The following is a 15508-nucleotide window of genomic DNA, read 5'->3' as shown; positions in this document are numbered from 1 at the left end:
ATTTACTGCTCATTTAGAGACCTGTTGCCATTTTATAACAGGTTGTTCATTTTATAGCTTTTCATGTAGATTGTTGTTGTTGTTGTTGTTGTTGTTGTGGTCTTCAGTCCTGAGACTGGTTTGATGCAGCTCTCCATGCTACTCTATCCTGTGCAAGCCTCTTCATCTCTCAGTATCTACTGCAGCCTACAACTTTCTGAATCTGCTTGGTGCATTACCCTCCACGCTGCCCTCCAATACTAAATTGGTGATCCCAGGATGCCTCAGAACATGTCCTACCAACCAATCCCTTCTTCTAGTCCAGTTGTGCCACAAACTCCTCTTCTCCCCAATTCTATTCAATACCTCCTCATTAGTTATGTGATCTACCCATCTAATCTTCAGCATTCTTCTGTAGCACCACATTTCAAAAGCTTCTATTCTTTTCTTGTCCAAACTATTTATCGTCCATGTTCCACTTCCATACATGGCTACACTCCATACAAATACTTTCAGAAACGACTTCCTGGCACTTAAACCAATACTCGATGTTAACAAATTTCTCTTCTTCAGAAACGCTTTCCTTGCCATTGCCAGTCTACATTTTATATCCTCTCTACTTCGACCATTATCAGTTATTTTACTCCCCAAATAGCAAAACTCCTTTACTACTTTAAGTGTCTCATTTCCTAATCTAATTCTCGCAACATCACCCGACTTAATTCGACTACATTCCACTATCCTCATTTTGCTTTTGTTGATGTTCATCTTATACCCTCCTTTCAAGACACTGTCCATTCCGTTCAACCGCTCTTCCAAGTCCTTTGCTATCTCTGACAATTACAATGTCATCGGAGAACGTCAAAGTTTTTATTTCTTCTCCATGGATTTTAATATCTACTCCGAACTTTTCTTTTGTTTCCTTTACTGCTTGCTCAATATACAGATTGAATAGCATCGGGGAGAGGCTACAACCATGTCTCACTCCCTTTCCAACCACTGCTTCCCTTTCATGTCCCTCAACTCTTATAACTGTCATCTGTTTTCTGTACAAATTGTAAATAGCATTTTGCTCCCTGTATTTCACCCCTGCCACCTTTAGAATTTGAAAGATAGTATTCCAGTTAACATTGTCAAAAGCTTTCTCTAAGTCTACAAATGCTAGAAACGTAGGTTTGCCTTTCCTTAATCTTTCTTCTAAGATAAGACGTAGGGTTAGTATTGCCTCACGTATTCCAACATTTCTACGGAATCCAAACTGATCTTCCCCGAGGTCAGCTTCTACCAGTTTTTCCATTTGTTTGTAAAGAATTCGCGTTATTATTTTGCAGCTGTGACTTATTAAACTGATAGTTCGGTAATTTTCACATCTGTCAACACCTGCTTTATTTGGGATTGAAATTATTATATTCTTCTTGAAGTCTGAGGGAATTTCGCCTGTCTCATACATCTTGCTCACCAGATGGTAGAGTTTTGCCAGGACTGGTTCTCCCAAGGCTGTCAGTAGTTCTAATGGAATGTTGTCTACTCCCGGGGCTTGTTTCGACTTAGGTCTTTCAGTGCTTTGTCAAACTCTTCACGCAATATCATATCTCCCATTTCATCTTCATCTACCTTCTCTTCCATTTCCATAATATTGTCCTCAAGAACATCGCCCCTGTATAGAACCTCTATATACTCCTTCCACCTGTCTGCTTTCCCTTCTTTGCTTAGAACTGGGTTTCCATCAAAGCTCTTGATATTCATGCAAGTGGTTCTCTTTTCTCCAAAGGTCTCTTTAATTTTCCTGTAGGCAGAATCTATCTTACCCCTCATGAGATAAGCCTCTACATCCTTACATTTGTCCTCTAGCCATCCCTGCTTAGCCATTTTGGACTTCCTGTCGATCTCATTTTTGAGACGTTTGTATTCCCTTTTGCCTGCTTCACTTGCTGCATTTTTGTATTTTCTCCTTTCATCAATTAAATTCAGTATCTCTTCTGTTACCCAAGGATTTCTACCAGCCCTTATCTTTTTACCTACTTGATCCTCTGCTGCCTTCACTATTTCATTCATCAAAGTTACCCATTCTTCTACTACTGTATTTCTTTCCCCCATTCCTGTCAATTGTTCCCTTATGCTCTCTCTGAAACTCTGTACAACCACTGGTTCTTTCAGTTTATCCAGGTCCCATCTCCTTAAATTCCCACCTTTTTGCAGTTTCTTCAGCTTTAATCATGTAGATTACAAAACATATTCCATATTAAAAACAGCAATTATTGTTTTCATGAATTGCAATGGAAGTAATAATAAATTAAAAATACATTAGAAATTGAAAAGAAAGAAACACAAAAAAAATATTCAAATTTTAATAAGATATGATGATAGATGATGGGAACAACTTGGATAGTAAGAGAGAGAGAGAGAGAGAGAGAGAGAGAGAGAGAAATGTTAATCCATCTGAGCCAGCCTGGTCTGAAAGCCTTGGAGCAACTTTGAGCCTTGAAGTCGCAGTTCGCTACAGTTTAATTTATGGATTAATATTTCTAAACACCATTTACAAAAACTCTATAACTATTATGTACATTGTGGAAAGTGCAGGGGTGTGTGGGTGTAAAGTATGTTATTTCTTGGGGTTATTAATTAACCTTCAGTTCCTATATTAGGTGTTTTGAATTTTACCTGTTATGTTGCTTATATGCTAAGGGTTCAGTTACAAATGTTACATCCCAACAGCGGTGCAATGGCCGCGGGATGGATATACCTGCTGTTTATACAGGCTTGATAGCATTACACCATTTATTGTGGTACAATTTAATTATTTTAGATGTTGTGTAAGGTTGTCTGTGGTATGTGTTCATGAAAATGTTTGCTGTTTGAGTGAGTGAGTGTGTGTGTGTGTGTGTGTGTGTGTGTGTGTGTGTGTGTGTGTTTCGGTACTGCTGTCTGTGTTAGTGCAAAAACTGGAACTGTTGTATTACGTGCTTCATGTGTGTTGCAATGTTTTGTACACAGCCGTGTCCATCTGTATTCATATGTAATGTTGTTGAGACATCATCGGTGATTTTGTTTACTATTTCCCACTCATCTTTGTCTCTTATTGCCTGTATCATTTCATTGTTATACTGCATTGGTGTCTGGCATGCTGCTCTGCATTGGTGACAGTGAAAAAGTATGTGTTCTGGGGATCCATGTCACTGACATTTACAAGCAGCATTCTGGCTGTGGCCTCCGCAATGTAAGAGTGCAGGGTAAGGGCCGTGACCTGTAAGAAAGTGAACCACACCTTGGCTGGGATTGATGTAGCTCAGTCTCAGACATTCCCTGATGTCCGGGAAGAACTGATATACCCTATGGCCCTTATTGCTTAATTCCCATTCCCTTTGCCATGTATCCACCCACCATTTAACGAGTTGGTGCTGCTCGATTATATCACGTCCAAGAATCTCGATTACATTCTCCTGTCTCCTCCTCCTCAGCCAGTACATTGTAGCCTAAAACCAAATGGTTATGTTGATAGGGAAGGTTCCAAGCACCACGTATAGTGATTCCACTGACGTGGTGTTAAAAGCTCCTGACAGCCTTACCATGGGACTTCTCTGCCCTCGCCACAAGATGTTCAGATTCATCACCACACGTGCTCAGTAGGCCCGTGCACTAGCTGCAAAACAGACCACAGTCTCAAAGAGTTCACAATGGTAAGTTCACAGTGAGTGTAACGGTGCCATGAAGAGTGTTATGTTGAGTCTGGCCATCTTGTGCATGATCTTGGCAGCCTTATCAGTCGTTGTTCTGATGTGTTTGGCAAATGACAGTCATTCGTCCAGCTGCACACCAAGATATCATGTTTTCCATTGTCTGCATATGCTAATGTCGTGTAGTTCTATGGCAGTATTACTTTTTAGTGTTCCTTTGAGTAGTATATAAATTGTTTTGTGTAGAGTCATCTGAAGTTTATTATGTTTGCACCACTGGCAAATGAAGGACTCGAATTTGACAGTTGGAAAAGAAAGAGGAGGAAAAGTAGTAGATGAATATGGACTGGGGATAAGGAATGACGGAGGAAGCCGCCTGGTAAAATTTTGCACAGGGCATAACTTAATCATAGGTAACACGGTTTAAGAAACATGAAAGAAGGCTGTATACATGGAAGAGACCTGGAGACACCAGAAGGTTTCAGAAGGTTTTAAGCTGTAAGAGATTTCCAGGGGCAGATGTGGACTCTACCCACTATTTATTGGTTATAAGCTGTAGATTAAAGCTGATGAAACTGCACAAAGGTAGGAATTTAAGTAGGCGGAACCTGAATGATATTTTCAGTCTGCAGCGGAGTGTGTGCTGATATGAAACTTCCTGAAAGATTAAAACTGTGTGCCAGACCGAGAATCAAACTCGGGACCTGTGCCTGGTCGTGAGTCGTGCTTGGGTAGCTCAGATGGTAGAGCACTTGCCTGCGAAGGCAACAGTCCTGAGTTTGAGTCTCGGACCAGCACACTGTTTCGAGAGGGGACCTGTTTAAACTGAAAGGGCCAGAGGTTGTAGAGAGTTTTGAGGGAACATTAGGGAATGACTAACGAAAGCAGGTGGAAAGAATACAGTAGAAGAAGAATGGGTAGCTCTGAGAGATGAAATAGTGAAGGCAGCAGAGAATCAACTAGGTAAAAAGATGAGGACTAGTAGAAATCCTTGAGTAACACAAGAGATACTGAATTTAATTGATGAAAGGAGAAAATATAGAAATGCGCTAAGTGAAGCAGGCAAAAAGGAATAAAAATGAGAGCAACATGAAGCGCAAACTGGCTAAGCAGGAGTCACTAGAGGACAAATGTAAGGATGTAGAAGCGTATATCAGTAGGGGTAGGACAGATGCCGCCTAAAGGAAATTAAACAAACCTTTGGAGATAAGAGAACCACCTGCATGAATATCAAGAGTACAGATGGAAAACCAGTCCTAAGTAAAGAAGAGAAAGTAGAAAGGTGAAGGAGTATGTAGAGGGTCTACACAAGGACGATGTACTTGAGGACGATATTATGGAAATGGAAGAGGACATAGATGAAGATGAGATAGGAGATATGATACTGCACGAAGAATTTGACAGAGCACTGAAAGACCTAAGTCGAAACAAAGCTCCGGAAGTAGACAACATTCCATTAGAACTACTAAAAGCCTTGGGAAAGCCAGCCACGACAAAACTCTTCCATCTGGTCAGCAAGATGAATGAGACAGGTGACACCCTCAGACATAAAGAAGAATATAATAATCCAAATTCTAAAGAAAGCAGTTACTGACAAGTGTGAAAATTATCGAACTATCAGTTTAATAAGTCACAATTCAAAAATATTTACAAAAATTCTTTACAAACGAATGGAAAAACTGGTAGAAACCTACCTTAGGGAGAACCAGTTTGGATTCCATGGAAATGTAGGACCGCATGAGGCAATACTGACCCTACGATAGGTTAAGGAAAGGCTAATCTACATTTATAGCACTAGTAGGCTTAAAGAAAGCTTCTCACAATGTTGACTGGAATATTCTCTTTCAAATTCTGAAGCTGGCAGAAGTAAAATACAGGGAGCCAAAGGCTATTTACAATTTGCACAGAAACCAGATGGCAGTTATAAGAGTCAAGGGGCACGAAATGGAAGCAGTGGTTGGGAAGGGAGTGAGACAGGGTTGTAGCCTCTCCCCATTGCTATTCAATCTGTATATTGAGCAAACAGTAAAGGAAACAAAAGAAAAATTTGAAGTAGGAATTAAAATCCAGGGAGAAGAAATAAATACATTGAGGGTTGCTGATGACATTGTTATTCTGTCAGAGACAGCAAAGGACTTGGAAGAGCAGTTAAACAGATTGGATAGTGTCTTGAAAGGAGTATATAAGATGAATACAACAAAAGCAAAACAAGGATAATGGAATGTAGTTGAATTAAATCAGGTGATGCTGAGGGAATTAGGTTAGGAAATGAGACATTTAAAGTACTAAATAAATTTCACTGTTTAGGCTGCAAAATAACCAATGTTGATCAAAGTAGAAAGGATATAAAATGTAGACTGGTAATGGGGAGAAAAGTGTTTATGAAAAAGAGAAATTTGTTAATATCAAGTATAGATTTAAAACGTGCCAGAAAGTCATCTCTGAAAGTATTTGTTCAGACGGTGGCCATGTATGGAAGTGAAACATGGACGATGAGAAGAGAATAGAAGCTTTTGAAATGTGATGCTACAGTAGAATGCTGAAGATTATACGGATAGACCATGTAATTAATTAGGAGAGACTGAACAGAATTCACGATAAGAGGAATTTGTGCCACAACTTGACTAGAAGAAGGGATTGGTTGGTAGGACACATTCTGAGGCATCAAGGGAGCACCAATTTAGTATTGGAGAGAAGAGTGGGAGGTAAAGTTGATTTAGAATCCAAACACCGCATTCAGTCTTGCACAGATCTGTCTGGTGAAACTGAAGACAGCACACAGAAAGCAAAAAAGCTAAATGTCACATTTAAAAATGTATTTATGCATGAGGTTACTACAGCACCAATGTTTGACTACCACACACACTCACAAGTGATACATAATGATATACCGTAAATACAACAGACATTGAAAAAAAAATTAGGGCAACTCAAAGTGGACCTGGGATCACGTTCTGGGGGAATTCAAGATTTACGTCGAACATGCAGAAGAATTACCCCCTCCTTGCTCTTCCTTGCTTATGTTTTATGGAGAATATCTTGTACAGCAAATAGTCTCACAAGACAAGAAAAGAGCACAGGTCACTCCTGTTTACAAAATCAGTAAAAGAAAGAATACATAGAATCATAGACCAATATCACATATGTTTAATTGTTTCAGAATCCTGGATCATATTAAAAATTAAGAAGTTTCACTTGAGCAACTGAAGCAGATTCAAGAAAAACCACTCATGTGAAACAAGCTTGGACTATTCATAGACAATATCTCAGAAACAGTAAACGGAGGTGAACAGATGTAATCTGTCTTCTGACATTTCCAAAAGGTGGTCCATACTGTAGCACATATTCAACTTATAACCAAGATAAGATCAGAACAGTGCATCTTCAATGATTTATGATTAGGTCAATGAATGCTACACTAATTGAATCCAATAAACTACATAAATTTGAAGCACTTAAAAGGATTTTTTCATATAAATTAACGATTGTAAAAAAAGCTGGGGCATTATTTACTTTACAACTCTCGATAGTGATAAGGGAGAGTTAACAGCTGTAGATTTCTAAACAATGGGTGACATCATTCTCTCATGTACTGCATATGTATTCCAAATTATTTTTTTCTTTATCTTCAGTAGCCACACTATGCTGAGTTTCCCCAAAAAATCAGTACTGAACCTAATGTTTGTTGTTGTTGTGGTCTTCAGTCCTGAGACTGGTTTGATGCAGCTCTCCATACTACCCTATCCTGTGCAAGTTTCTTCAACTCCCAGTACCTACTGCAACCTACATCCTTCTGAATCTGCTTAGTGTATTCATCTCTTGGTCTCCCTCTACGATTTTTACCCTCCACGCTGCCCTCCAATGCTAAATTTGTGATCCCTTGATGCCTCAGAACATGTCCTACCAACCGGTCTCTTCTTCTCATCAAGTTGTGCCACAGACTCCTCTTCTCCCCAATTCTATTCAATACCTCCTCATTAGTTATGTGATGTACCCATCTAATCTTCAGCATTCTTCTGTAGCACCACATTTCGAAAGCTTCTATTCTCTTCCTGTCCAAACTATTTGTCGTCCATGTTTCACTTCCATACATGGCTACACTCCATACAAATACTTTCAGAAACGACTTCCTGACACTTAAATCTATACTCGATGTTAACAAATTTCTCTTCTTCAGAAACGCTTTCCTTGTCATTGCCACTCTACATTTTATATCTTCTCTACTTCGACCATCATCAGTCATTTTGCTCCCCAAATAGCAAAACTCCTTTACTACTTTAAGTGTCTCACTTCCTAATCTAATTCCCTCAGCATCACCCGACTTAATTTGACTACATTCCATTATCCTCATTTTGCTTTTGTTGATGTTCATCTTATATCCTCCTTTCAAGACACTGTCCATTCCGTTCAACTGCTCTTCCAAGTCCTTTGCTGTCTCTGACAGAATCACAATGTCATCGGCGAACCTCAAAGTTTTTATTTCTTCTCCATGGATTTTAATACCCACTCTGAATTTTTCTTTTGTTTCCTTTACTGCTTGCTCAATACACAGATTGAATAACATTGGGGAGAGGCTACAACCCTGTCTCACTCCCTTCTCAACCACTGCTTCCCTTTCATGCCCCTCGACTCTTACAACTGCCATCTGGTTTCTGTACAAATTGTAAATAGCCTTTCGCTCCCTGTATTTTACCCCTGCCACCTTTAGAATTTGAAAGAGAGTGTTCCAGTCGACATTGTCAAAAGCTTTCTCTAAGTCTACAAATGCTAGAAACGTAGGTTTGCCTTTCCTTAATCTTTCTTCTAAGGTAAGTCGTAAGGTCAGTATTGCTTCGCGTGTTCCAGTGTTTCTACGGAATCCAAACTGATCTTCCCCAAGGTTGGCTTCTGCTAGTTTTTCCATTCATCTGTAAAGAATTCGTGTTAGTATTTTGCAGCTGTGACTTATTAAACTGATAGTTCGGTATTTTTCACATCTGTCAACACTTGCTTTCTTTGGGATTGGAATTATTATATTCTTCTTGAAGTCTGAGGGTATTTCGCCTGTCTCGTACATCTTGCTCATCAGATGGTAGAGTTTTGTCAGGACCGGCTCTCCCAAGGCCGTCAGTAGTTCTAATGGAATGTTGTCTACTCCCGGGGCCTTGTTTCGACTCAGGTCTTTCAGTGCTCTGTCAAACTCTTCATGCAGTATCATATCTCCCATTTCATCTTCATCTACATCCTCTTCCATTTCCATAATATAGTCCTCAAGTACATCACCCTTGTATAGACCCTGTATATACTCCTTCCACGTTTCTGCTTTCCCCTCTTTGCTTAGAACTGTGTTTCCATCTGAGCTCTTGATATTCATACAAGTGGTTCTCTTTTCTCCAAAGGTCTGTTTAATTTTCCTGTAGGCAGTATCTATCTTACCCCTAGTGAGATAAGCCTCTACATCCTTACATTTGTCCTCTAGCCATCCCTGCTTAGCCATTTTGCACTTCCTGTCGATCTCATTTTTGAGACGTTTGTATTCCTTTTTGCCTGCTTCATTTACTGCATTTTTATATTTTCTCCTTTCATCAATTAAATTCAAAAATTTCTTCTGTTACCCAAGGATTTCTACTAGCCCTCGTCTTTTTACCTACTTGATCCTCTGCTGCCTTCACTACTTCATCCCTCAGAGCTACCCATTCTTCTTCTACTGTACCTCTTTCCCCCACTGCTGTCAATTGTTCCCTTATGCTCTCCCTGAAACTCTGTACAACCTCTGGTTCTTTCAGTTTATCCAGGTCCCATCTCCTTAAATTCCCACCTTTTTGCAGTTTCTTCAGTTTTAATCTGCAGTTCATAACCAATAGATTGTGGTCAGAGTCCACATCTGCCCCTGGAAATGTCTTACAATTTAAAACCTGTTTCCTAAATCTCTGTCTTACCATTATATAATCTATCTGATACCTTTCAGTATCTCCGAGATTCTTCCATGTATACAACCTTCTTTTATGATTCTTGAACCAAGTGTTAGCTATGATTAAGTTATGCTCTGTGCAAAATTCTACCCGACGGCTTCCTCTTTCATTTCTTACCCCCAATCCATATTCACCTACTATGTTTCCTTCTCTCCCTTTTCCTACACTCGAATTCCAGTCACCCATGACTATTAAATTTTCGTCACCCTTCACTATCTGAATAATTTCTTTTATCTCTTCATACATTTCATCAATTTCTTCTTCATCTGCACGCTAGTTGGCATATAAACTTGTACTACTGTAGTAGGTGTGGGCTTCGTGTCTATCTTGGCCACAATAATGCGTTCACTATGCTGTTTGTAGTAGCTTACCCACACACCTATTTTTTTATTCATTATTAAACCTACTCCTGCATTACCTCTGTTTGATTTTGTATTTATAACCCTGTATTCACCTGACCAAAAGTCTTGTTCCTCCTGCCACCGAACTTCACTAGTTCCCACTATAACTTTAACCCATTCATTTCCCTTTTTAAATTTTCTAACCTACCTGCTTGATTAAGGGATCTGACATTCCATGCTCCGATCCGTAAAACGCCAGTTTTCTTTCTCCTGATAACAACGTCCTCTTGAGTAGTCCCCGCCCGGAGATCCGAATGGGGGACTATTTTACCTCCTGAATATTTTACCCAAGAGGACGTTATCATCATTTAACCATTCAGTAAAGCTGCATGCCCTCGGGAAAAATTACGGCTGTAGTTTCCCCTTGCTTTCAGCCGTTCGCAGTACCAGCACAGCAAGACTGTTTTGGTTATTGTTACAAGGCCAGATCAGTCAATCATCCAGACTGTTGCCCCTGCAACAACTGAAAAGGCTGCTGCCCCTCTTCAGGAACCACATGTTTGTCTGGCCCCTCATCAAATACCCCTCGGTTGTGGTTGCACCTACGGTACGGCCATCTGTATCATTGAGGCACGCAAGCCTCCCCACCAACGTCAAGGTCCATGGTTCATGGTTCATGGACCATAAGATATTCAAAGTAGCTTTTCAGTGGTAATTTTAGTGTGTCCACATCAGTTGAACTTGATAATATTTCTAGTTGGAGACGAGCTCCAATGCCTGTACAGCCAGCATAATGAGTCGTACAGGCGTGTGTGTGTGTGTGTGTGTGTGTGTGTGTGTGTGTGTGTGTGTGTGTGTGTGCGCGCGCGTGTAGTCTCTACTATTAGATCAGTTGTATTTCATTCGGTTAATTTCTTCTATATCTTCATGTTTGTGAATAATCTTCATCTGGTCACAGTTTGATTGGTTAGTTCAAAACTGTATCATGTGTGGTTTAGATTCCACCCACTTAGCCCTAAGTCTTGTAAAAAGGTCAAATGTTTGGTGAAATGATTTGCCTAAGAATAAGAAATAAAATAGATTAGAGAAACATTTGATGTACCTGTGAATGACGCTTTGAAATCATGCATGGCACATGAGGTACCAATACTGAATTAAATTTCAATGTTTAACTTAAAATCTTAGTTCTTTAAAGAGTGCTAGAGGATATTTGTCTGGCAGAATTTCATTCAGTGGTCTCCTTACATCATTAACATATGACTATCTCAGCTGCTGTACGTCATTTCAAGCATAATTCAAAGGCATGTTCAAATGTTTCTCTAATATATTTTCTTTCTTATTTTTAGATGAATTATTTTACAAAACATTTGACCATCCATCACCTCCTCCCATATACATTAACACATCACTATAGATCAAAGTTATACGAACTGTCACAAAATATCCCATGGTCAACCACACATCAAATCCTACACCTTGTGATTTATTACATTACTCATGCAGCTGCAATTACCTTGAGTTGGGATCACGTAGAAGCTGAGACTTCCCTGTTTCAGGAACATCACTTTCCTCACTATCATCTGGTCCTTTTAAAACAATGAGCAGGAACAAACAGTGTTTCAGAATCACTTTACACTGGTCTTCAAAATCATTTGCAATTAATAGCCCATCACTATCATTGTGAGTATCCTCCAAATCTAGAACAAGGCACATAACTGACTGGAATTAAGTAAGAATAACAAATTGCTACAATTAAAAATAAAAAGATATTATTTACAGAAAAATTACATGAACTCAAGATAGAAAATCTGTTGACTGTCAAAATGTTTTCAATCACAACAGTTTGAAACTGTGTTGGAATTTGCCCAAAGCGCACTGGATGGTTCAGTTCTACAATTATAGTATGCAAAAGACAATAACCTAGATTATAATGAAACAAAACCCAACATATTTAAGACACAATAAAGCGTTCATCATACCAGTGTCATCCAATCGATCCTGTCCATTCTCTTCTTCTGGCTCGTGTTCGTGCTCCGAAAGATATGCACTGTCATCAGCTGTTTCCAAATTATTCTCTGGTTTCTTTGATGACAAGAGTCTCTGGCGCTGTTGGAATACCAGCTGATATAGTTCACAAATGACTGTGTTTTCTCTGCCCCTATAGGAAAGAAGTCATTGTCAGAATATATACTAATTTCTACTCTAAAATATACAATATCAAGCCTGGTTTCACAAACTGCAAGGATGAATGTGTGTGTGTGTGTGTGTGTGTGTGTGTGTGTGTGTGTGTGTGTGTGCATATAAATAGCTTTTGCTGGTATTGGATACCATTCAATGACATTTAATGTAAGAGACTCTACAAGTACATGAAGAACATACAAATAAATTTATACTGGAAAGAGCCTCTCCTCAAAATCTAATTACATATTCATCATTTTCTTGAGTTTGTCAAATTTCTAGTGGAGCAAGGGAATGGCCAAATAAATTAAATGAAATGCAATCAAAGCACAACCACAAATCAAACAAGACAAGGATGTTAATTTACAAACATCCTGAATAATGGCAAATATAAATGACATATACTGCATCGTATCTGCTGATGGTACAGAAGCTGCAGCAAATAAGAAAACATACAAAATATGATAAATAAATTGTAGATATTTTTGCGAATCCCTGTCAACAGGTATGCAAGAATTCATGCAATGATGTCTGTGAGAACTATGTTCCCATGGTATCTAGTGGGATGTTGCAAGAGTGGTATAGAGGACTATCTGATACCAGATGCATACGGGAGTAGGCAACACATTTTTCAAGTGACAAATACAATACATTGTATTTTAGTTATGTCGTTCTACATTTGGTTATGTTTCTTTTTGTCACACATATTACTCACTGTTCAGTATCATTTAAATTAATTTAATGACCTACAGAAGGCAATTTTTATCATTTCATTCCATATGCAAACTTATAAAATTACATACATCACAGCTTCTTGTTTATCTATTTCAGTTCAGCTAATGTAGAAGTTTCAAAACAATTTTTGGATAGAATACACAAATTTGTACTACAGAAGTTTCTGAAATGCATTGTAAAGTGACACAGCTGATCATACAAAAGGTACACACTTCCAACCCTTCACAACCTTTAACATGATTTTAAGGCATCTTTATGTTTCTATTAATAATTGTTCAGCATTGGAATGTTTGTAAATGAAGGCAACTGGAACAATAAAGTGTTTTACTTATAATTTGCATATTTCAAAGATAACTGTTTAGAAATAAAATTTCACAAATTTCTGTAGTAATTTTAAATGTTTACTTTTTTATGTAGAACTTGCTGACACACTTAGAACTTTGTCAATATTAAGTCTTCACTGAAGAGAACCTGCTAGTAGCAAAATGTGTGTATTATCCCTGACTATTGTTTATTTATAAAGTGTGAACCAGACAAACTTCCAGAAATTGTTCAGGATACCTTCTGAGTATTTCTGTATAAGAGACCCACAGTTACAGAGCTGGTGACAGAGTAATAATGTAATTATGATTTTTTGGTTTTGCTTATTTCTATGAAAATACTTCCACAACAGCGAAGAAACTTACATCATACAACACAGAGTGCTGCAACAACCTTCATATGCAAAAGTGCTGTGACATGATTGCTGTTGATGCAGGAACAACTCTGCGTAACATCATCACATGGCTGTTCCGTTGCATTCAGGGAATGCGTATCAGCCAACTCTTCATCAGTAAACCTGTCCATAGTACTGATGTGCATCACTGTTAACAATGCCGGAAAACAAAATCCCTAAACAGAACTGTGCAGTACTGAATGCAAGATTGAGAGCGAAGAGTAAAGTGGACTTTTTCACTGTCTACAGCAAGTGAATGGAACAAGTTGAGTTCCAAACATGACACACATTGTATATTGTTGACATTACTGTTGTGTATTATTCATTGCAATACAGAAACAAAGCCAATTGGGGCACGAAACCAAACGAAATGAGATAACTCTGTAGCGAGCTGCCAGAAACCACGGGGCTCTTATACCAAAATGTTCTGAAGGTATCCCAGAACAATCCCTGAAAGTTTTTTGGAGTCCGTTTTGACCCTGCACAAGAGCCAGTGCCAGGCCATTTGGTGAAGCCATCATAAAACAGATTTTTTTTTTAATTTTAAATTAATTTATTTATTTATTTTTAATAGAAGTTGGATGAATCAGTTGTGTAACAGTTTGATGTCATTTTTGTGGCAGTTGCCTATGATAGTTTTTGAGAAAAATACATATGCAACAGAAAAATTAGTGTTTCATTCCACAGCTTGTATTATGATGCAAACATCTCACTGACTAAAGATAACATCCTAATTGAGTATGTAATACATTCTATATATGCCCTCTCCTGTAGCCTTACATGCTAAAAAAAATTTACTTTACTTAACAGCAGTATTGTAGCTGTGCATTTAGCTGTAGACAGGAGAGTGTATCACACAATGCAGTCTCGTGGATCATGTCAACAAAAATTAGTGGCCTACAAATATCTAACCTGGAATTCACTTAGCTGTATTTTAGAGGGATCGGTAGAAGTACAACTGATTTATTTTTTTATTTGCAATAATATGCACACCCCATAATGTTATGCAATGATAAATTACCTTCATAAGACGGCTTTAAAAGGATCATTTATTCCTGAGCAGTTTACATTCTCACTGCCAGAGTAGCCACTGTTGTTTTGCTAAATATTACAAGTGATACATACGAGCTCCTAGAATGAGACTGGAAATGCCTCAATTGTATACATTTTGTCTCATATATAATCTAATATAAGTTAAATTATCAGCTCCTCAGTACGAGAGATGGGGATCTTTGAAACATCGAACTGTTGTGGTACAGTAGGAGAAAACAGAACATATACCCCAAAAAATTAAATGCAAAAATTCTATTTGTTGAACTACCGTATTTAACTGAATACAAGACAAGCTTCACCCCCCCCCCCCCCCCCCCCACCCCACCCACTCCCCAAAAAAAAATCAATTTAGTCATTCAAAAAATACGAAATCTGATTATATTCACAGATTAAACTATTGATAGTGAGGTCAATGTTTTTACATTGTTTAATAGATTATTATAGCGTTCATCTTACACTTACAGATGAAGCTTTAGCTATTGAGGTTTCAAACAAATTTATTTTAAACAATCCCAAACGGAAAATTAAATCAAACAAAACTTGGTTTTACTCGCATTCAAATAGGCTCGAGATTTCCCAATACGCCGAAGTGCTCTCGATACAGTATCAACTTTGGTCAAATAGTCATGCGACATTTCACTCGCGATGCTAGTGCAAGGAATACACGAGAAACTATGAACTAGTGACTAATGGTGTCTAATGCTCTGCTTAAAATTGGCAGTTTTGTGACACACAGGAGGAAATAACACTAAATTCTAAAACTTGCAAACTTTTGTTGTATTTCAAAGTTTTTGCAATGAAAGTTCTCGTACATGTTCAGACACCATATACATATAATTACGCTGCTTTTTAAGTAAAGGTGACATCCAAAGGCAAAAATCT

At 38.3% G+C, this 15508-nt stretch overlaps 1 protein-coding gene across 1 annotated transcript in view; it reads right to left on the bottom strand.

Moving 5' to 3' along the window:
* LOC124621816 (probable E3 ubiquitin-protein ligase HERC1) overlaps nt 1-15508 on the bottom strand; it is a 766600-nt gene that overhangs the window by 526748 nt on the left and 224344 nt on the right. Inside the window, exons 19-20 of the mRNA XM_047147255.1 lie at nt 11925-12103; nt 11459-11642 (exon numbers count right to left, since the gene is read on the bottom strand). Of these exons, the coding sequence (XP_047003211.1) occupies nt 11459-11642; nt 11925-12103 (363 nt within the window). The remainder of the gene's footprint in view (nt 1-11458; nt 11643-11924; nt 12104-15508) is intronic.

The sequence above is a fragment of the Schistocerca americana genome, chromosome 7 (assembly GCF_021461395.2).
Source record: "Schistocerca americana isolate TAMUIC-IGC-003095 chromosome 7, iqSchAmer2.1, whole genome shotgun sequence".
NCBI classification, from domain to species: Eukaryota; Metazoa; Arthropoda; class Insecta; order Orthoptera; family Acrididae; genus Schistocerca; species Schistocerca americana.
Note: the sequence above shows the minus strand (reverse complement) of the source record. Positions and strands in the feature narration are given on the sequence as shown.